This window comes from Nicotiana sylvestris, chromosome 3 (genome assembly GCF_000393655.2).
Source record: "Nicotiana sylvestris chromosome 3, ASM39365v2, whole genome shotgun sequence".
Classification (NCBI taxonomy): Eukaryota; Viridiplantae; Streptophyta; class Magnoliopsida; order Solanales; family Solanaceae; genus Nicotiana; species Nicotiana sylvestris.
The window spans coordinates 22,730,290-22,754,576 of record NC_091059.1 but is presented as its reverse complement, the minus strand read 5'-3'; the positions used below and the strand labels follow the sequence as shown (position 1 = coordinate 22,754,576).

At 39.7% G+C, this 24,287-nt stretch overlaps 1 protein-coding gene across 1 annotated transcript; it reads left to right on the top strand.

The window, feature by feature from the left end:
- The first annotated feature begins 19,288 nt into the window (after positions 1–19,288).
- LOC138887142 (uncharacterized) lies at positions 19,289–23,429 on the top strand. Its single transcript, XM_070168857.1, has 6 exons — positions 19,289–19,723; positions 19,836–20,463; positions 21,115–21,867; positions 22,277–22,480; positions 22,562–23,041; positions 23,260–23,429. Exons 1-6 carry the CDS (start codon positions 19,289–19,291, stop codon positions 23,427–23,429), a joined length of 2,670 nt encoding a protein of 889 aa, XP_070024958.1.
- The last annotated feature ends 858 nt before the right edge of the window (positions 23,430–24,287 follow it).

Sequence of the window (24,287 nt, the reverse complement as noted above, 5' to 3'; positions counted from 1 at the left end):
GAGTGACTCTCCGGTCTCAAATTTGCCTGGCCCATCTATTCCAGATCCAAGTATTCCTGTTCCAGCTGTGGCAGAGGGTGCTACCATCCCTCCCGCTGATATTCCTGATCTTGATGCAATTCCAGCTTCCGGTCCTGAGGTTTCTGATGGGGACCTTAGAGGAGACATCCATATATTGACTCAGTTAGTGGCCGCTCCAGAGTCAATCAGTTTCTGCGGTTGGCCCCTCCAGAGTTCACTGGCACAGACCTAGAGGCCGATCCGCAGTATTTCCTTTATGAAATGTATAAGACCCTTCGAGTGATGAAGGCTATAGAGACGGAAGGGGTTGAGTTGGCTTCATACAGGTTGAGGGGAGCAGCGTATTCGTGGTTTGAGATGTGGGAGGATTCCCGTGGGGAGGGAAGACCTCCGGCTAGATGGGATGAGTTTGTAGATGCATTCATGGACCACTTCTTGCATGCTGAGACAATGGTGGCCCGTGCCACAGAGTATGAGGTCCTCAAGCAGGGCAGTATGAGTGTTTGGGAGCACCACATGGAGTTTGTGAGGTTGTCCAAGTATGCTCCTCAGTTAGTGTCGACCATGGATGCTCGAGTTTGGCGATTCGTTTAGGGTCTTAGTCCTTTGGTGGTGAATGAGGCTGCTACAGCGGCCTTACACTCAGATATGAATTATGGGAAGATTGTGGGGTTCGCTCAGGCCACAGAGGCTAGGAAGTTGAAAATATGGGCAGAAAGGGAGAGTAGTAGCAGGGCCCGATCAGTGGGTCACTCAGGGAAACCAGTTCCGGGGAGAGGGCCATCAGGGCCATCCCAGTCATATGCGCAGTCCTCATCAAGTGCACCGCTATCGATGCATAGTTATCAGCAGGGTAGTCACTTGAGATCATGTTTAGACAGTAGGAGACCCCATCATTCCGGACGTCCCGGAGGGAGATCACTACAACAGAGGAGGGCTTCATGCCCCAAGTGTGGGAGGTTCCATTCCGATACTTGTTATTTAGATATTCCGGTGTGTTATAGATGCGGGGCGAGAGGTCATATCCAATGGGACTGTCGTGCGCCCAGTCAGGGCATGGGTAGGGGGATTTGCTCAGTCATCCGGTTCTTTAGCTGCCACATCATCCGTGCGTCCTCCAGACCCAGCAGGGCGCGGTGTAGTTAGGGGTGGAGCTCGTGGTAGAGGTGTATCCAGCCAATTTTATGCCTTGAGTGGTCGCCAGAGTGCAGAGGCCTCCCCAGATGTTACTACAGGTATCTTGTCTGTTCAGGCCATTGATTGTTGTGCTCTTATTGATTCGGGGTCCTCTTTGTCTTATGCTACCCCATTCATTGCTTCAAGTTTTGGGGTAGAACCCGAACAACTTCATGAGTCGTTCTCTGTATCGACTCCGGTTGGTGATTCTATCATAGCCACGCGAGTTTATAGGAATTGTGTTGTCATGGTATGTGGTCGTGCTACCAAGGCCGATCTTATTGAGCTTGAAATGGTGGATTTTGATGTTATTATGGGAATGGACTGGCTTTATTCGTGCTTTGCTAAACTTGACTGTCGAACGAGAGTCATGAGTCTTGAGTTCCCTAATGAGCCGGTTATCGAGTGGAAGGGAAATGGTGTGGTGCCGAAAGGTAGGTTTATTTCCTACCTTAAGGCTTCGAAGATGATTAAGAAGGGGTGTATCTACCATTTGGTCTGGGTGGCGGACACCACTTCAAAAGTGTTTGTCCCCGATTCCATGCCAGTCATGAAGGAGTTTCTTGAAGTGTTTACGGACGAGCTTCCAGGGATCCCGCCAGATAGGGAGATTGATTTAGGGATTGATGTATTGCCAGATACACGATCGATATCTATTCCACCATACAGAATGGCGCCAGCGGAGTTGAGGGAGTTAAAGGAACAACTAAGGATTTATTAGAAAAGGGGTTCATACGGCCAAGTGTGTCACCCTGAGGTGCCCCGGTTCTTTTTGTCAGGAAGAAGCATGGGTCGCTTCGGATGTGTATTGATTATCGGCAGCTTAATAAGGTCACCATCAAGAATAAATATCCTGTGCCTCGGATAGATGATTTGTTCGACCAATTGCAAGGTGCGAGGTTCTTTTCCAAAATTGATCTACGGTCTGGGTATCACCAATTGAAGATCAGAGAACAGGATATCCCTAAGACCGCTTTTAGAACTCGCTATGGTCACTTTGAATTCTTGGTCATGTCTTTTGGGCTAACCAACGCCCCGACATCTTTCATGGATCTTATGAATCGGGTTATCAAGCCATTTTTAGACTCCTTTGTGATTGTTTTCATTGATGACATCCTTGTTTATTCGCGGAACAGGGAGGATCATGCCAATCACCTCAGGGCAGTTCTGCAGACCCTTTATCAGCACCAGTTGTATGCTAAATTTTCAAAATGTGAATTTTGGTTGGAGTCTGTTACCTTTCTGGGCCATGTTGTTTCCAGTGAAGGGATTTAGGTGGATCCCCAGAAAATTGCAGTAGTAAAAGATTGGCCTAGACCCACGACCCCGATGGAGATCCGTAGCTTCCTAGGTTTAGCGGGTTATTATCGGAGGTTTGTGGAGGGATTCTCTACCCTCTCCTCCCCTTTGACTAAGTTGACACAGAAAGCAGTTAAGTTCCAATGGTCCGATGTTTGTGAGAAAAGTTTTCAGGAATTGAAGTCAAGATTGACCTCGGCGCCAATATTGACCTTGCTGGAAGGCACGGGAGGGTTTGTGGTTTATTGCGATGCCTCCAGGGTCGGTTTGGGGTGTGTGTTGATCCAACATGGGAAGGTTATAGCGTATGCTTCAAGGCAACTCAAGAATCACGAGAAGAATTATCCGACGCATGAATTGGAGCTTGCGGCAGTTGTATTTGCCTTAAAAATATGGCGACATTATCTTTATGGGGTCCATGTGGATATGTTATCGGACCACAAGAGTCTCCAATATTTGTTCAAGCAGAAGGAGATGAATTTAAGGTAGCGGTGGTTAGAATTGATCAAGGATTATGATATGGATATTTATACCATCCAGGGAAGGCGAATGTGGTGGTTGATGCTCTCAATCGGATGTCCCTGGGTAGTTTGGTTCATTTGGGAGCGGATCAGAGCCCTTTGGCTCGGGAGGTTTATCAATTGGGCAGTATGGGGGTTCGTATTTCGACCTCAGACGAGGGGAAGGTTATGGTGCGTAATGGAGCAGAATTGTCACTGGTAGCAGAAGTCAAGGAAAAGCATCTCATTGATCCAGCATTAGCACAGATGAAATATGCAGTTTTGAATAACAAGACTTCGACATTTTCACTCGGTGATGAGGATGGTGTATTACGATGTCAAGGTAGGCTATGTGTTCCAGATGTGAATAATCTTTGGGGGAGGGTAATGGCGGAGGCTCATAATTCCAGGTATTCTGTGCACCCAGGTTCTACGAAAATGTACCGTGATCTCAAGGAGATTTATTGGTGGGACAGTATGAAGAGGGGTGTGGCGGAATTTGTATCTAAATGTCCGAATTGTCAGCAAGTAAAATTTGATCACCAGCGGCCCGTTGGGTTAACTCATCTTGTGGAAATACCAATGTGGAAATGGGAGATGATCAACATGGATTTCGTGGTAGGATTACCTCGCACTCAGCGCAAGTTCGACTCAATTTGGGTAATAGTCGATCGACTCACCAAATCAGCTCACTTCTTACCAGTCAAGTCCACGGATACTGCGGAACAATATGCTCAACTGTATATCAAGGAAATAGTAAGGCTTCATGGAACTCCATTTTCTATTATTTCATATCGAGGGGCCCAATTCACAGCTAATTTTTGGAAGAAATTTCAGCAAGGTTTGGGTACTCAGGTGAATCTCAACACGGCTTTCCATCCGCAGACTGACGGTCAAGCGGAGCGGACTATTCAGACGCTTGAAGATATGTTATGGGTTTATGTCTTGGATTTCAAAGGTAATTGGGATGATCGCTTGCCACTTATAGAATTTGCTTACAATAACAGCTTCCATGTTAGCATTCAGATGGCCCCATTTGAGGCATTGTATGGGAGGAGATGTAGGTCTCTGATTGGATGGTTTGAAGTGGGTGAAGCAGAATTGTTAGGGCTAGATCTCGTGCACCAGGATATGGAAAAAGTTAAAATCATTCAGGAAAAGCTGAAAGTAGCTCAAAGTCGCCAGAAATCTTATGCAGACATTCGTCGAAGAAAATTGGAATTCCAAGTAGATGATTGGGTGTTCTTGAGGGTATCTCCTATGAAGGGAGTCATGCGATTTGGGAAGAAAGGGAAGTTGAGTCCTAGATATGTCGGGCCGTATTGGGTCACTCAAAGGATAGGACAGGTGGCCTATAGACTGGAATTGCCCCCTGAAATGTCATTAGTGCACCCGGTGTTCCATGTGTCTATGTTAAAGAAAGTGGTTGGAGACCCATCCACCATCGTGCCAATCGAGGCTATCGAGGTCAATGAAGAGTTATCATATGAAGAAATTTCGATCGCAATTCTTGATAGGCAAGTCCGCAAATTGAGAAACAAGGAAGTTGCTTCAGCTAAAGTGCTATAGAAAAGTCAACAAGTCGAGGAAGCCACGTGGGAAGCGGAAAGTGAAATGAAAGAAAAATATCCTCATCTGTTTGAACAAGTGTAGTAGTGATCGTGCGAACTCTTGTCTCTAAGTAAATTGATGTTGTGTTCAATCTGGTGCAAAGACACCCCATATTTTTCCCTAAATGCTTTACTATTGTAACTCCTCAAGTTGTGCAAGAATTGTATGTGTTGTGATTAATTGAGTCATGCGCAAGCCCCTTTTTGGTAAGTGAAAGTTTTGTAAGAACTCATGTGATAAGTGAGTGATTAAAGGTAGTGTAGATTGGTAATGATTAATTGAAATGCGTATAGTGTAATGAGGTGGTTGGACTGTATGGAACTCATTGAAGTGGCCAAATTATGTGCAGGTGTTGAGGTAATGAATTGTACACCAGTTGTAGGGATAATAGGGATAGCGTAATGGTGCTTGGAAATAATGTTTTGGGGGCTCTCTGACAGGTAGATAAGTCTAATTACAAAGGAAACTCTGGCAAAATATTTCAAAAAAAAGGAGTTTGCATTTCATGTTTTCAAAACCAACCAATTTCCAAAATCCTCATTCGAGGACGAATGATTTTAAGTGGGAGAGGATGTAAGGCCCCGTGAAAACTTGTACTCAAAACCCGGTAGTTCGGAACTTTTGTACTAATCTATGCTATAAAAAGTCAAGAAATATTGTTTTCCAAAAAATGTGATTCTGCGGTCGAGAATGCGGTCGCATATCAGGTATACGGACCGCATAATCGACGCAAAGTGAGTCAGTGTGTTGGTTGAATTGGAGGTTAAATCTGTGACCTGATATGCGATCGCATAACCGATATGCGGACCGCATAGTCGTCGCATATTTCCCTTGGGATTTTTGTGAGGGGCAGTTCTGCGGTGCATTATGCGACCGCAGAACGAGTATGCGGACTGCATTTCTGCCGCATACCCAGGCAGTGTGTTCAAATTTTGGGAGCACTTTTGCGGTCCATACTGCGGACCGTATTTCCACTCTGCGATAGCAAAGTGCGATCACATACCTAACCTGGGCTCCAATTTTCTAAATTTTAAACTCGACCCCTTTTTCAATAAAACACCCCAGCCCCTTATTTTAACCTATTTTCTGAACAAAACAAGAGAGAGGGAAGAGAGGATTCTTGAGAGAGAAAGTCTTGTCTCCATCAATTTTTTTTTTCAAAGTCACTTGGGCCGGGGAATTTCATGTAATTGTCTTCGTCTCCATTCTTGAAGGTAAAATCCCCAACCCTTTTTCATTGTTTTCAGATTTAAATAAAAAGGGGGACTCTCATGCGTTAATTCTTGAAAATGAAAGTTGAGATACACATGAATGTCCTTTAAAACCTAGAATCTAGTAAGAGGAATTGGGTAGAACTAAAGATTTGCAAAAGAGGGGTTGGAAACCTAAGTAAGTTCGGGCTGAGTTTGTGAACTTCAATTCTAAGTTATATGTGCTAACTTGTGAACTAGATTGACCGTACTAGGCTGTTGGTGAATTGAAAGTAGAAGTTAAAAAGGGAATTCGAGTCCAGGTATGTATGACTAACTTTAACCTTTGTAAAGTCATCTTGTTGGTGTACGAGTAATTGGTATGTGTTACTTATGTGGACTATTTGTGAAATTCCTGTGATTAATGTGCCTTGAACATTGTTGGTTTAGTTTTTTGTTATTGTGGTGTGAGTAAAATGGCAATAACACAAGTGCGTGTGGGTATGAATGTGTTACGTGGTAAGAGCTATGGAACAAATGATGGAAAGAAATCGTAATTGATACAATTGAAACAACTGTGGAAATATCATACGTGACTTGTTGTGGGCAATTATCGTTGTGACTTGAATTGTGTACGGGTTATTGTATATGTTGGAATTGGCATTGATGTTTATGAACACTTTTTGTGAATTGTTATTGTTGTTGTGTGAAATATGATTGTCCAGCGGGATCGGGTTGCGTGCCGCAATACGAAGTAATAAGGTGTGGGTTGTGGTGATAAGGGTGGCCGAGGAAATAAGGGTGGCTGAGGTAATACGGGTGGAAAAGTGATCGAAATCACTATTGAAATAAAAATATGTGAAAGTTGTGAAACCATTGATGTGATGAAATAATGTTGAAAGGGGAAAAGGAGAGATTGTGGAGTTGTTTGGCACTGGTTGTTCCTTTCATGTGCATTTGATTGTTGATTCTATTACTATTTGTTATTTGTGTACTTCTTGATTTTACTTGGGGTAAAGTTTGTTTATACATACCAGTACAATTCAAATGTACTGACGTCCCTTTTGCCGGTGGGCACTACATTCGTGTTATGATTGTAGGTGGTTCCATAATAGGTACTTCAGCCCACCGACAGTAGCACTCCTTCACCTCCCGTAAGCTGAATTGGCGAGCCCCTTTCCTCTCGGGTCCCTGCGTGGCTTATGTCGCTTTTCTTCCCGAAGTCTTATTTTGGTATTTGTGTAAGGTATAGCCGGAGCCTTGTTGCCGGCATTTCCGTATTATTCTTTAGTTGTATTTAGAGGCTTCGTAGACAGGAAAACGTGGGTTATGTACTTATGTATTTTGGGCAGTATAACTTGTAAATCACGCTAAGTAACTATGTATGTTATGTAAATCTCGTAAGAATGTGTTTAAATTTATAAATGGCTATTTCACTTGGTTAATGGGTGATGGAAACGCAGGGTATCACGTGGAATAGGAAAGGCACCCAGGTTCGCTTGGCTGGGGGCTACCCGGTCGAGCGCCGGTCGCGCCCCTTGGTTTTTGGGGCGTGACAGTGAGTGTGCGGCTAGTGGGACGTGCTACGACGTTAGGCTACAGGGTGGTCGACTGGTGGCATGAACGGCGGTTCACGTTGAGATGGTGTTTGATACCGGCGAACTTGGTTGACGAGGGGATGCCGAGGGTCGTCGTCTGGGTGATCGACGTGGAGGTGAACGACGGTGGTCTCTGTGGTTCTCGCTGGTTGTTTCCGGCGAGGGGTCGCAAGATGGAGAAGCAACAACGGCTCCTTGTTATGGTGTCTGTTGGTTTTGCTGTTGAAGAAAAGGAAGTGGGGAAAGGGGTGTTTGGAGAAGACGATCTGAGAGGGGGGTCCTATGCGCATCTTTTGTGTGTATTTTTTGTTTTCAGCCTCTTTCTTCGTTCTTTTCTCTTAGTCCTTTTCTTTTTTTTATATTGTAGGTTTTTTGGTAGGGTTTTTAGGTTAAGGGATATGAGCCTAGGAATTATGGGCTTGGCAATTGTGGGCTAGGTCCAAAATTAGTCCTAAAAATGGGTTGCTCTAGCCCAAGTTCTATTCTTTCGCTGCGAACGAGATTAAAAATACGGGCCCATTTATTAATTATTACTACTATTCAAATAATTATTAAAATAAAACTAACCATTAAAACAAATCTATTTTTGGTATTTTCAAATATCATATTAAAATAAAAATACGATACTATTGTTGTATATTTGTTTTAAGATTAAAAATGACTACAAAAGATTAATGAACTTATTTTTTGTAATTTTTGTTTTCTTGTAATAAAATAAAGTAAAAGAGTCAAGATTACTTAAAATATCTATCTTATGCCTAAATTAAATATTTACGCGCTAAAATATGAAAAATCTTGGGGAGCGTCAAAAATCACATGTCTACAAGGATACCATAGTCTAAGGACGTCATCCGCATTGTCCAAAGATAATCTTTCATAGTCCAAAGGGAGTTTGAATCATCTATATACTCGCATGCATTGTGTTTTAAGTTTTGCAGGTAGTCCAGGAGGTAACCATTCTTCAAACAGGAGCGGCCTTCGCTCCGGTTTCCGCTCATACCATTTTCACTTTGCCATTATAACTGATTCCCATCAATTACCCATCTTACTCTGTCATCATTTCTATAAAACTGGCTTCATTCCTATAACAACGCCATCAGTTTCATTCACCATTGGGTCCAGAACTATACATGGCCCGATTCCTGTAAAACCAGGGATATGTAGGCAACTCAGAGACCAGAGTTCGGCCTTTATTTACTCAAAACACACATTCGTTGAAAATTGGTCATTATTTCTTTACCCGAAAACTCTTTCATCCTTCCCGGGTAAAGAAGGGCAGCTGTTGATACCCAATTTTTCCCTCATATATTTTAAATGTTCATAAATACATTCAAAATATTGTACATACATTTACAAACATGCACAAGTGTTTTACAATTTTTTTCTACAATTTTTAAAGGCCCTAAATCATTTATTTCTACATTTTTAATTACATAGATGTTCAAAACTATCCCTCATATTATTTTATGAAGATTTAATCATCTAAATTCATCATTTTTGTTCACATAAGTGTTCAAATATTTTTAGTTGTATTTTTTTATAATTACATTTGCATTTTTAAGACTATAATTGCATATTTTGAAAAAATAGCCCTTACATATGCATAACTACATTATCTATACAGAAAATGACTTTTTATATTTTATAATATTAAATAATTATTTTAAATCACCTTCATGCATGAAAATTATTTTTTATCATTTAATTAGCTATTTTTAATATTATTTTATTTAGTAAAATGGGTATTTAACAAATAGCACCTAATTTACACCCAAAATCGGACCCCCCCCCCCAGTCCAATTTATTTAACCCAAGCCCAATTCAAATCAAACCTAACCCAATTAAATTGTATCCGACCCAAACCCCTTCTAATCCTAGCCGTTGATCTCTAAGATCAACGACCCCCACTCTCTCTTACCATTTTTAATCCAAATGACCCCCTAACTCTACCAATTTGTCACACCCCGCCGCCCTTGAATCCCTCATTTCCAATTCTCTCTCAACTCACCATAACCCTAATCGTCGTCACCGGTGGGAACCTCCCTTCTATGGTATTATCGTGCATTCTTCGACCACCACCGGTCTCCTATACCCTCTGGCTATTTGATTTCATGAGTCCTTGAGAAGATCTCATGGAAATCAAACCTGTTCTGGCTTGAAACTTGTTTACCAGCCTGTCTTAGGCCACTTTCATTTGAGTATGGATTTCCTCTTGTTTCTAGTACGAATCCATGAGTTTTCGACCGATTCTCTTTATCTCTACTATTTTCTGAAAACCCTAGTTTCACAACTGTTTGAATCTTCTCAGATCATTATAGATCTGAAGTGATTCGAGTATTATTGGGTGTTTTCCTTTAAAAATCTCATGGTTTAGTTAATTGTTTCGACTTTGTTTACTCTTTCTGAAATTAGAGTTCATCCCAGACTTTTCTTCAAAGATTTTTATAACTTCTCAGTGTTTTTATTAATTGTTTCTTCACTATCTTGACTAATTTTTGCATGCATGCTCAAACCCTAGATGATTCTGTGTGTCATACTGATTTCTTCGATTTGGTTTCGATATTGTGTTCATCTCCGTGAGCCAGTCGTATTAACTTATTCTATTTAGAGACCTAAATGATTTTCCCTATTAAAATCAGTATTTTGTGGAATTATTTTTACTCGATTGATATCTGTTAAGGATCTGAACGATCTTCTTTCTTGTTAAAATCAGAACCCTTTGGGATTCTTGCTTGATTGATTTCTATTTAAGGATTCAAATAATTCTTTCCTATGAAATCAATACTCTTTGAAGATTTTTACAGATTGTTTCCTATTAATTGCCCTGTTAAAATCAGTGTGCCGGGATTTTACTGGCTTCCTTATTTGTGAACTGCTTCACTATTTTTCTTACTTGCCTTAATTATTCGACAGTAGTTTGGGGATTTTTACTAACTCCCTACATGGTATAATTTTGATTCATTGCCTTAATTGAACCCCCTATTATGACCGTTAATTGACTATTCTCCAATTAAAGGGTTCTTTCCCGGACTTCCCTATAGAAACTGATTCTGTGATTGGTTGATTGATCTTTAATTCATTGAACTCTAATTCTCTTTACCTTATTTGTAATACTCCCTAAGTGCTATATATACACTCTCATTCTGCCTCTCAAACACACGAACAATAGTTCAAACACACACACGCATAAAATTTCTCTCATCTCTCTCTCTGCTACTTGTGTTCATTACTTGTCTAGCCGGCTAAAAGCCAATGCTAGACTATTGAATCCTGCCTACTTTACATTCTATGTCTGCTTCCTTAACTGGTATGTTCCTAACTCAATATCATTATGAAGTTAAAATCTATGTGCTCATTCTTGCTTCGTTTTTGCAAAGGATATGTCTTTTATGTACTAGTGTAACTACTGCCTAGTTAACTCTGTTTACTGCCTGATCAGCATGTCTAAGTTTCACTCTTCTTATTTATTGTCTTAGTCAGCATGTTTACTTTAGTTTAAGTACTTCCATCTTTCCTATTTACTTCCTCCAACCAGCATGTTTATTTTGTCTCAGACTCTCACGTTATCTAGTTAACTTCAATTGGCATGAATAATTTTGTGTTGTAGACCCTTGTCCTCAGCATGACTATTCCTACATTCAGTCTCTGTGCTTTACTGTCTATTACTACTTTAGCATCAAGTATGACTGTCCTGTTAGGACTCTAAATCAATAGTCTATGTTCTAATAAATGCTATGAATTTGGTTGTTGGTTGTCAATCAACCCCAGCTTGTGCTATGTACTTGTTGTTCAATATGCTCTCCCTCATATCCAGTTTATGTGTTTCTAATTGAAGCTTCATGTGTTCCCAACCCCTGATCCCTATCTTCAAAATTGCTTTTCCTTACCTAGAGTTAATTAACAAACTGAAGTTGATAATGGGCAATATGATGCTGTTGTTTGTTGAACTTTTCTTTTCCTAGAATGTTTTCACCCCTAATATGTTTTCTAAACTATTTATACTCCTAAAGTAATTTTCACTCCTAAACATTTTACTTCTATTCTGTTTTCCTAAAGTTATTCCAACTATGTCAAGCACTCTCACTCCTACTCTTAGATTACTTAAGATTTTCCCGTCCAGTGTGCATACTGCCTAAGAATCCATATGATTCTTCCAAACTCTGGCACACTGGGGCTGACCCTTCCACACTACACCTAACCACTTCTCCATTTAAAAAGATCTTGGTATGAGCATTGCCCGGGGTCCCTAAGGCCCTTGGGAACTTTGACGCACCATGATACTTCCTCTTGAACACTATGAGATTATGGCATTTTTGACTGTTTGAAGGCCTGGAATTTCCAGGTTACTTTGGGCCTCTATTCAGGTTCCCTATAGCATAGTTTGTTCCTTCTATAATTCATATGGTCTGTAATATTTTCCTTGTAAACAGATATTGGGATATTAGTAAAATTGGGAGGGATTCTTATATAATTTTTGTGGAGAAACTGGGTAGAAATCATGTCCTTAGGTTTATTATGACCATTTGCTTGCATTAGATATCATGTGCTTAGGATTATTTACTTACATTAGAAACCATGTTCTTAGGATTATTTGGCATATTAGAAAACATGTTTATAGGCGCATTCATTTGTTCTAACAAATTCTGAACTTCTGCATAATCATGACCACTTAGAAATTCTGTCACTAAGCTACTAATCCTTCCTAATAAACACGTTCATTCTCTATTGTGCATTAGAAATCATGCTTTAAGACTGTTATTACATTTTCTTTAATACCACACCTATATCGTGTAAAATCAGTAATTACTATGTCCATAAAAAATAAGAATAAGTTGAAAAGCAATCCCAACGCCCAGATATCATGTTATAGAGATAATGTGTACAAAACCAGTCTTTTAATGTTTCGCACCTAGACAGCATGTTTATAGGGCATAATGAACTCAAACTGCTAGTTTTAAATTGGTTATTAGAATTCTGGTTAACAGTTAGATATCATGTTATAGGACATCTCAGATCCACACCTAGGCAAGCCTGTAGGTAACTAAAATCCTGCAACTGGTAAAATGTGTTTTGCTTAATTATTTGTGAACTTCCCAGATTCAACAGGTCCTAAAATCAGTAGGCAAACTGATTAGGTCTCTATTACCTCAATTTGACACAATGCTACATATATTCTGATTATCATGCTCCCTAGATACCCCGCTCTAGGACCTTTCTGAATTATCTGAATTCTTGCTGTTTGAGGCGTGCTATTGTCTGCTTGTGTGAGGAGGTAAAAGTGAGCTTTTAATTGCCCTTTTATGTGAATGTCCTATTTGTCTTTGCTTGTAGCTTAGATTTTCAGCTTTTAAACACCTTAGGAGAGTCTAGAACTCCCTTAATTAGAGATCCTAAACACTTCCAGGGCCATAAGGAAGGGACGAGTAATGCACGCATAGAGTACGTTTAATTAGAATCGCTTATGTAACCACTAAGGGGAGGGTAATTGGGTAGTAAATGATATGATGACCTGTGCGCTAATGCTATGTGTAGCACCCCAACTTGGGGACGATTACCAAGCATTGTACAGAAGTGATCCTATTGGTTAAAGAACCTAGGACCCCTTTACTCCTTGTTTTAAATATAATATCAATTTGTCTGAATTGCTTTATCTGTTTATAAGACTAATTCACATAATTTGAGTTCCGTCGGAACCCACCATTGTGGACTGTGAGGGGTGCCTAACACCTTGCCCTCAAGGTTATTTCGAGCCCTTACCCAACCTCTGGTAATGCAAACTGGTTTTATGAGTTACTTGCTTTAGGTGCCCTAACGCACCTTAAATCCGTTAGGTGGCGACTCTTCAAATCTCATACCCAATTTCCAAAAGAAAATGAGTTGTTCCCAATGAATGTCGAAACCCGGACTCCGCGAGAAAAAAGGGGGCGCGACAGTTGGTACCCAGTAAGCATCAAGACTAATCTTGGTAGAGTAGTGACGAAGTACAAGTCAAGACAGCCACTAGTCATAATAACCTGTGAAATAAATAAGTATAAAGCTAATAATCGAAACAATAGAAGTAAATGACAACAAAGAAAAAACATGTGATATAACTGTAAAATAATTTGAACACCATTAAGTACCAGCAAAACCATTTAAGGAAAAACAATGACAACTGAATAATCAAACCGTTCTAGCATAAGTTTTCACAATAGAACTACTCCGAGATACATCATCTCATAAATACAAGTCACGAGTCTTAAACCAAATATCATATTCTCACGGTACGTTGTTCCCATATTATTAATCACAACTGCACGAACAACTTGCGTTCCAATATCTCAATTCGTCTGACATGATAACGGGCTCGCAATCAAAATCCACCCAGTATGGTCATATGCTCAATGCCTAAATTCTCCCAGCATGGTCACATGGTCATTACCACAATGCTCTCGGCATGATCATATGCACAATATCACAATGGAAGTAGATAATATAAGAATAAATGGGCATGATCAATGAATGTCAAGTTTTATACTCCTGAACTGGTGTAAATGACATGCTATAGTGTATGCTTGTATGAGTGTCTATTACAGTCCAAGTCAATAGGTAATATCAAAGACATCAAGTAGCTCATTAGAGGCAACAAAACAAGTCACGAAATGTGCATAACATACACAAGGAAAATCACACCATCATACGAACATCATCACATTATGCCCCCAGGCATTCACATATCATACCTAACATAGCCACCCTTATCTCTCCATATTAATAACATCATATTAGCCACCCTTATTAATCTGCCTAGACATTTAACATAATAGCCACCCGTATCACTCCAATATCCACCTATATCACTCTAATAGCCACATGTATCAGTCCGCAGTAAAAATAATAATAGCCACCCGTATCGCTCCACATAATGATCAATAGTGAGATGTCACCCTTATTCTCCTCATAATGACAACAATGAGATGCCACCCTTATGCTCCACATATCAACAATCAAACCACACAACATATTCATATGTGCGAACATCACAACAACACGACATATCAACTCATACCACAAATTCCCATAAGACACAACCTCTAACAACAACAATACCAATATCATCACAATACATAGCCTACTGCATAAGCACGATGTGTACAAAATCTAAATATCAATGAAACTGTAATGACCCGACCGGTTGTTTTGAGCTCTTGCACGTCATTCGGTAGTTTGAGGCCATGAGCAGCTTCAGTTCAGGTATTATGATTTGTGTGCACAATGGGAATTAAATTCCGGGAATTTCGGAGTTGATTTGGAAAGAGAATTCTCATTTCGAAAGCTTTAAGTTGAAAGAATTGACTAAGGTTGGATTTTTGAGTAAACAACCTCAAAATTGGGATTCAAAGGTTCCAGCAGGTTTGTATGATGATTTCAGACTTGGGCGTATGTTCGGACTGGGTTTTGGAAGACCCGGGAATGTTTCGGCACCTATTGTGGAAGTTAGCATTTTGAAGGAATTTCATAAGTTGGGTTGAAGTGCATTTTAGTGTTATCGATGTCCATTTGGGATTCCAAGTCTGGTAATAGCTCCGTATGGTAATTCTGGTATTGGGAGCATGATCGGAAGTGAATTCAGAGGTCTGTGGGTCATTTTGGAATCAATTGGCTAAAGATAGAAATTTGAAGGTTTTTGAGGAGTTTGATCGGAAGTGGACTTTTTGATATCTAGGTCAGATTCTGGTTGTAGAAGTTGGAGTAGGTCTGTAATGTTGAATATGACTTGTGTGCAAAATTTGAGGTCAATCGTATGTGATTTGATAGGTTTCGACATCGAATGTAGAAGTTTGAAATTCTAAAGTTCATTAAGCTTGAATTGGAGTGCGATTCATGATTTTGATGTTGTTTGATGTGATTTGAGGCCTCGAGCAGGTCCATGTTAAGTTTTGGGACTAGTTTGTGTGATTGGAAGGGGTCCCGGGGGCCTCAGGTGAATTCCGGGTGGTTAACGGATGTAATTGGGGTTGGATGGAATAGCTGAAGCAGCTGATATCTGGTATAACCGCACCTGCGAAGTTTTGGCCGTATGTGCGGAGCCGCAGAACGGACAAGAAGGATGCAGATGCGGTGGTGAAAGGTGAAGATTGGGACAACAGATGCGGTCAGGTCACCGCAGAAGCAAGACCGCACCTGCGGAAGAAGGAGCGTAGAAGAGGAAATAGGCTGGGAGCCCTGGACCACTGAAGCGGCAATTGGTCCGCACCTGCGAGACTGCATGTGCGAAAGGACTGAAGGCATTGAGCTCTCTTTAAAAATCGATTTTAGGTTCATCTTCACCCATTTTCACTTCGGGTTGGACAATTTTTGAGCTTTCGGAAGGGAGATTTTCTTCATCTATGTCAAGGTAAGTTGTTCCCACTCATTAGACGTTAGATACATGTTTTGTTTTGGATTTGAGCATGAAAATTTGGTAGAAACTTGGGGTTTGGGGGAAAACCTAGAAAATGGATATTTTGGATTTTGACCACAATTTTGGATATGAAATTAAGAGTAAAGCATATATTTGAGTTCGTGAGTTAATGGGTAAACTATATCTTCGGAAAATTTTGGAATCCGGGCACGTGGGCCTGAGGGCAATTTTGTCAACTTTTCGATCGAGGTTAGGTGTAATACCCCCAATTTTTTAAATGGGGACATATGGGATATTTAGTAAATAATTTAAGTTTTAAGAAAAAAAAACAACTAACTAAATAAAAAAAAGGACTTTAAAAAAAAGGGCCAAGCCCATTAGTGCAAACAAAAGGGTTAGAAAGCTTTCTGAAGCAAAGACGCAGAAAGCAACGGCAACAAAAAAAAGAACAGATAAAGAAAAAGGGGGAAAAGAAGAAGAAGAAGAAGAAGAAGAAGAAGAAGAAGAAGAAGAAGAAGAAGAAGAAGAAGAAGAAGAAGAAGAAGAAGAAGAAGAAGAAGAAAGCTTTGGGCAAAGGCCTTAAGAAGAATTGGGAGTTGAAATTGAAAGTATTAAAGCTCTCCTTCGACTTAAGAGGTTAACCTTCTTCCCCTCATCTGTTGATTTATTTCACCGCATCTATGCAATTTCATGTAGTATAAAAGAATTCAATATCAACTTTCTCTTATATAAAAAGAAATATACAATTACTATGGAGATAATGAGGCTATAAAGGTTTAGTTTAAGCATTGATAGGTCTAATTTTAGAAGAATAAATTATACTAAATAGTTTGAAATTGATATAATTATGGACTAGTTCTATGATTAAATATAAATCCACAAACTACGACGCAAACATGAACTCCGATGATTGAGTATTCTAAACTAGTGATGGATTTAGCCTAAATGAGGCAATTAACATGAGATCGATATTATGTAATTATAGATTGATTGGAGGAATTTGTACGAGTCACTAGAGGTGAAGCAGTTGGTATTTCGGCACGAGTACTGTGAGTAGTAACCTTACCTCAATTTGTATTTCTACAACTAGCATGATTTACATATAATTTTAATATGAGCATGTTACCGGCTGATTTGAATATGCATGTGGGACAAGTCCTTTACTCGATATGATACTACTATATTTATTTTAGACGATTACAGTTATTCTAAATATTCTCATTGTTACTGATTACGTTTTATTGTTACTTGAGATAAGATTTACCGTTATTGAAACGAAATTACATGATTTGATGAAAACCGAAATGCCCTATATTGTTTTAAAATATTTTCTACGAGTATATACGGATTATAGAGACAAGTATAAATGGGAGTAGACATTGAAGGATCCCGTAGCTAACGGCGGGTTCGTTAGACCTGGTGCACCTTGTAATTACAAATTACCGTTATAGCCCTCGCTAGTGGGAAGGTAGAACTAGCATACTGTTACTAACTTCCCTCGAGTAGGGACTACCGTTATATTTGACTTCTTGCAAAGAAGTCCACAGTTATACCGATTACATGATTTGTTCATTGAAACCTCCCAAAATGTGAATATTGATATTATATAGTGGTTACCAAGCTTATTACTGAATTGTTAATTATATTATACTACAAGAAAAGCGTGATGAGACTGAAAATTATTTATTGTTTCTGAAAGGGCATTTTTATGTTATTTTCTGTTTGAGATACTAGCATATTTTCTGACTTGTCCCCAAATAAAAATGGTTGTGGTTAAGTATTTTTACTCACTGAGCTAGCGACTCATTCCCCGCTAAATTTTTTCTACAGAGACAGCAGTTGACGCAGGAGAGGATTTCGTTAATTAGAGCGCACAGGTTGAGAATTCTTGGTCAGCCTCGCACTTGTTCGCGTGGGTGGAGATTTTTATCAGTTGTTATGGTCTTTTCTTTGAATTCTTAGATTCGCTCCATAGTCATTCTTTTGGTGTCATGAGTATTATTTTGCTATTAGTCTTATGTCGAGTATCGTTCCTTATTATCAAAGTCGGAGATAAATTAGTATTTTTGGTTGTTAGTGGGTTGATTAGTAATGGTGAAGACTATTTTGGTTAATTAATAAGTTATCGATTGTTTGAATTGCTATTAGGATGTTTGGTTGCTGATTTGAGACAGAGAAATATTTTTGGGATAGTCCAAAAACAGGGGAAACTCTGTCCGATTTTTTGTAAAATTTCCGATGAGGCTTACTTAGGAGCACTTGCTCTTAAGCACCGGTCACAATCCTAAATTGGGTCGTGACAAAGTTGGTATCAGAGCTTAGGCTTTAAGTCCCGAGACATGGAGCAATGTTTAGTAGAGTCTTATTTATGGGTATGTAGGCGCCCATACTTATGATCTCGAGGCTACTGAACATTTAGGAATGTTTTCCCTTCTTTCATTCTTTGATCGTGCGTTGAGAATACTTGAGATTAACTTTGGAATATTTCTTTCGCAGATGGCTAGGACACGCACACCCTCATCTGCTGGATGTGGTGCTAGACGTGGTGCTACCCGGGGTGGCGGTCAAGTTGGGGTTCATCAAACTAGAAGACAGACTGCTCCTCAACCTCAAGTTGGGAACATGGGTCAAACCCAAGCTGTTATGCCAGATCAAGTGTAAGAGCAGGGAGTTCAAAACGCTCCACCACTAGTGCCAACTGTTGTACCTACTGTTACCTTACCTGCAGATGCAGTGGCAATATTATTAAATGTGCTAGAGGCATTGGTGCCTACTCAGGGCTGAAGTTCAGCTCCTCAGGCTACTTTACAGACACAAGCACCTACACAGACTCAGCCTTTTGGGAATAAGGAAGTATCCCTACACCAGTTCCTGAAATTGAAATCACCAAAATTCACAAGTTCCGATAACTCAGCAGATCCTCAAGGTTTCTTGTATGGGACACTCATGGCATTAAGTGCTCTTGGATGTTCTAATGAGAGAGCCGTGGAGCTCGCAGCATACAAACTAGAGGATATGGCCAACACATGGTATGAAACTGTATTGCTAGGAAGGCCAGCAGGAGCAGCACCACTGATATGGGACGAGTTCACTAAGTTGTTCAAGAATCATTTTCTTCCAGACAGTCTGATGCAACAATATGCTAGAGACTTTGAGAGATTGGTTCAGACTCCATATATGGATGTGTCAACATATAACACTAAGTTCTGTAAGTTGTATATATATGCTCCTCGCATAGTGCCTATCGAAGAAGCTAGAGTTCAGAGGTTTGTTGATGGATTGGTTGGTCATCTATACACTGCAGTAGCCCTACAGATGAAGACTTTATCCTACTCTGATATATTCGACCTTGCTAGAAAGATTGAAAACAAGGTACGTGAGGAGGGTGAAGCTAGTGATTTACGTAAGAAGGCCAAGATAGGAAGGGCTTTCAGTGGTGGTTTTAGTGAAAAAAGAAGAGCAGGAAATCAGGGACAACAACAACAACAGGGTTCTTAGACAGGGACTCACATGTCTTCACAGTCCACATACAAACCACATTACAGACAAGGTAATAAGGGACCATCATCTTCTGGACATCGTAATTCTAGGCAGATATATGCCACTACTCCAGTCTTCCAGACTTGTGGTAGATCACATTTGGGCAAATGTCGTATTCTAACTGGAGAGTGCTTTCGGTGTGGCCAGTTGGGACATCACTTGAGGGATTGCCCTCAGCCTCCGAAAAATTTCAACCAGGCTTCTACTCAGTCAGCTGCAGCGACTCAAACTACTCATAATACTTCAGGTGATACAAGTATAGGAAATAGAGGTCGAGGTGCTGGAGACCGTGCTACTATGAATCAAGGACAAGGAAATGTTGGTAGAGGTCAGGAGAGAGTTTTTGCATTTACTAGACAGGATGCTCAGGCCTCGAATGCAGTGGTTACAGTCCTATGTGTCCTCGTACTTTGCTTTGAAATTTAGTAGACATCCCGAGCTATTGAATGATCCTTTTCTAGTTGCTACTCCTGTTGGAGAGTCTCTATTAGCTGAATACGTGTATCGTGCTTGTCAGATTCGGGTTGATGGTAGAGATACTCTAGCTGACCTTATTGTACTCAATATGATTGACTTTGACATGCTGATGGGAATGGATTGGTTATCTTCTTACTATGCTATGGTCGATTATCATGCAAAGATAGTTAAGTTTGAGATACCAAATGAACCCAGTTTTATTCTAAGAGGGAGTCAGGTTCCAGAGACTTGCAAAATTGTATCTTTTATGAAGGCTCAACGACTTCTGAAGAAAGGTTGTTTGGGTCTCTTAGCTATTGTAAATGATACAAGAAAGGAAATAGTTAGTATAGAGAACGTACCAGTAGTGAGAGAATTTTCTGATGTATTTCTTGAGGATTTACCAGGATTGCCTCCAATACGAGAAATAGACTTTGGTATTGATTTTCTACCTGACACACAGCCCATATCGATACCCCCATATCGAATGACACCAGCAGAGTTGAGGGAGCTAAAGCAGCAGTTACAAGATTTGTTAGATAAGGGTTTTATTAGACCTAGTGCATCACCATGGGGTGCACCAGTACTATTCGTAAAGAAGAAAGACGGATCCCTAAGATTGTGCATTGACTTCAGGAAGTTGAACAAGATAACAATACGCAATAAATATCCTTTGCCTCGTATAGATGGCATGTTTGATCAGTTACAAGGAGCTGCCCATTTTTCAAAGATTGACCTCCGTTCTGGTTATCATCAACTTAGAATCAAAGATGAAGATATTTCTAAGACTGCTTTCAGAACTCGATACGGGCACTATGAGTTCCTTGTGATGCCTTTCGGACTGACAAATGCTCCAGCTGCATTCATGGATTTAATGAATAGGGTGTTCAAGCCGTTTCTGGATAGATTTGTAATAGTATTTATTGATAATATCCTGATATATTCTCATAGCCAAGGAGAACAAGAGAATCATCACAAGACTGTGTTGCAGACATTAAGAGAATATCGGCTTTATGCTATGTTCTCGAAGTGTGAATTCTGGCTAAACTCGGTATAATTACTGGGACATATTGTATCTAAAGATGGAATTATGGTAGATCCTAAGAAGACCGAAGCTGTGTAGAAATGGCCCAAACCTACTTCTTCTACAGAGATTCGCAGCTTTTTAGGCTTAGCAGGCTATTACAGGCATTTTGTGCAGGATTTCTCCAGAATAGCAGCACTACTGACAAAGCTAACACAGAAAAATACAAAGTTTCAGTGAATAGAGGAATGTGAGTAAAGCTTTCAGAAACTCAAAACGTGTCTGACAACTGCACTAATATTAGTCTTACCTTCAGGTTCTAGAGGATTTACAGTATTCTGTGACGCCTCGAGGGTGGGATTAGGATGTGTTCTCATGCAAAATGGTCATGTTATAGCTTATGCTTCGAGACAATTGAAAAAGCACGAGAAAAACTATCCTACACATGATTTGGAGATGGATGCAGTGGTATTTGCTCTAAAAATTTGGAGGCATTATCTATACGGCGAAACTTGTGAGATTTATACCGACCATAAAAGTCCGAAGTATATCTTTCAGCAGAGAGATCTGAATCTTCGGCAGCGTCGGTGGATGGAACTACTCAAAGACTATGATTGTTCTATTTTATATCATCTTGGAAAAGCCAATGTGGTGGCTGATGCATTGAGCAAAAAATCTATGGGGAGTTTGGCACATATAGCCCCTGCAAAGAGACTTTTGGCCAAAGATATACAGAGACTAGAAGATACAGGTATCAGATTAAGTGTCGGAAATTCAGAGGCATTGTTGGCTTGTGCTCAAGCTAAGTCTTCATTAGTTGAGCGTATTAAGGCCACCCAATACGAGGATGAACGATTATGCAAATACAAGGATGAGGCCTTATCTGGTAAAAGCAAGGATATGATTGTTGGAAGTGATGGTGTTCTTCGAATGGGTGATAGGCTATGTGTAGCAGACGTAGATGGGTTGAGACATGCTATTCTTAAAGAAGCTCACAACACTAAATACATTATATATCCTGGATCCACAAAAATGTACCATGACCTGAAGCAATTTTTTTGGTGGGAAGGTATGAAGAAAGATGTTGCTAACTTTGTTTCTAGTTGTGTGACTTGTCAGTAGGTCAAGGTTGAGCATCAGCGACCCGCATGACTACTACAACAAATTGAGATTCCAGAGTGGAAATGGGAAAGAATTACTATGGATTTTGTCACCGGGCACCACGAACCCTTAGAGGTTATGACTCGGTATGGGTGATTGTAGATCGATTGATGAAATTAGCACACTTTTTGCCGGTGAAGACTACATATGGTGGAGTCAGGTATGCACAGATATTTATGAACGAAATTGTCCGACTTCATGGAGTTCCAATATCCATCATCTCTGATAAAGGATCACAATTTACCTCACACTTTTGGAAATCTTTTCAAGAAGCATTGGGTACACGAGTAGATCTTAGTACTGCATTTCATCCACAGACAGACGGCAGTCTGAACGTACTATACAGATCTTGGAGGATATGTTGAGAGCTTGCATTCTTGAGTTTGGAGGTAGTTGGGATGCTTATCTACCTTTAGCTGAATTTGCTTACAACAATAGCTTCCAGTCCAGTATTCAAATGGCACCGTACGAAGCATTGTATGGTAGAAGATGTCGCTCTCCTATCGGATGGTTTGAAGCTGGTGAGACTAACTTATTGGGACCCGACTTAGTACAAGAAGCTATGGACAAAGTCTAGTTGATCAGAAAGAGATTGCTTACAGCTCAAAGTAGACAAAAGTCTTATGCTGATAAGAGAAGAAGAGATTTAGTGTTCACAATTGGAGGCAAAGTATTCTTACGAGTCTCTACCATGAAAGTTGTGATGCGATTTGGGAAAAGAGGCAAGCTGAGCCCCAGGTTTATAGGACCGTATGAGATACTAGACCGAGTGGGAGATGTGGCTTATCGTTTTGCACTTCCTCCTGAGTTGTCCTTTATTCATCCAGTGTTTCATGTCTCAATGCTGAGGAAATGTGTATCATACTCATCTCATGTGATTGAAGCACCGACTATACCGCTCGATGAGAAGTTATCTTACGAGGAGGAGCCAATGACTATTATTGATAGACAAATAAGAAAACTACGGTCAAAAGAAATCGTGTTCGTGAAAGTCTTATGGAGAAATCATACAGTTGAAGAAGCTACTTGGGAACTAGAAAAAGATATTCAAGCGAAGTACCCCCATTTGTTTCAGTCTACAGGTACGTACTTGAGTTAAATTTAGGGACCGAATTTCATAAGGTGGGGAGGATGTAATACCCCCAATATTTTAAATGGGGACATATGGGATATTTAGTAAATAATTTAAGTTTGAAGAAAAAAAACAACTAACTAAATAAATAAAAAGGAATTTAAAATAATGGGCCAAGCCCATTAGTGCAAACAAAAGGGTTAGAAAGCTTTCAAAAGCTTTCTGAAGCAAAAACGCAGAAAGCAACGGCAACAAAAAAAAGAACAGATAAAGAAAAAGGGGGAAAAGAGAAGAAGAAGAAGAAGAAGAAGAAGAAGAAAGCTTTGGGCGAAGACCTTAAGAAGAAATGGGAGTTGAAATTGAAAGTATTAAAGCTCTCCTTCGACTCAAGAGGTTAACCTTCTTCCCCTCATCTGTTGAATTATTTCACCGCATCTATGCAATTTCATGTAGTACAAAAGAATTCAATATCAACTTTCTCTTATATAAAAAGAAATATACAATTACTATGGAGATAATGAGGCTATAAAGGTTTAGTTTAAGCATTGATAGGTCTAATTTTAGAGGAATAAATTATACTAAATAGTTTGAAATTGATAGAATTATGGACTAGTTCTATGATTAAATATAAATCCACAAACTAAGACTCAAACATGAACCCCGATGATTGGGTATTCTAAATTAGTGATGGATTTAGTCTAAATGAGGCAATTAACATGAGATCGATATTATGTAATTATAGATTGATTGGAGGAATTTGTACGAGTTTCATGAGGTGAAGCAGTTGGTATATCGGCACGAGTACTGTGAGTAGTAACCTTACCTAAATTTGTATTTCTACAACTAGCATAATTTACACATGATTTTAATATGAGCATGTTACCGACTGATTTGAATATGCATGTGGGACAAGTCCTTTACTCGATATGATACTACTATATTTATTTTAGACGATTACAGTTATTCTAAATATTCTCATTGTTACTGATTATGTTTTACTGTTACTTGAGATAAGATTTACCGTTATTGAAACAAAATTACATGATTTGATAAAAATCGAAATGCCTTATATTGTTTTAAATATTTTCTGCGAGTATATACGCATTATAGAGACAAGTATAAATGAGAGTAGACATTGAAGGATCCCGTAGCTAACAGCGGGTTCGTTAGACCTGGTGCACCTTGTAATTACAGATTACCATTATAGCCCTCGCTAGTGGGAAGGTAGAACTAGCATACTGTTACCGACTTCCCTC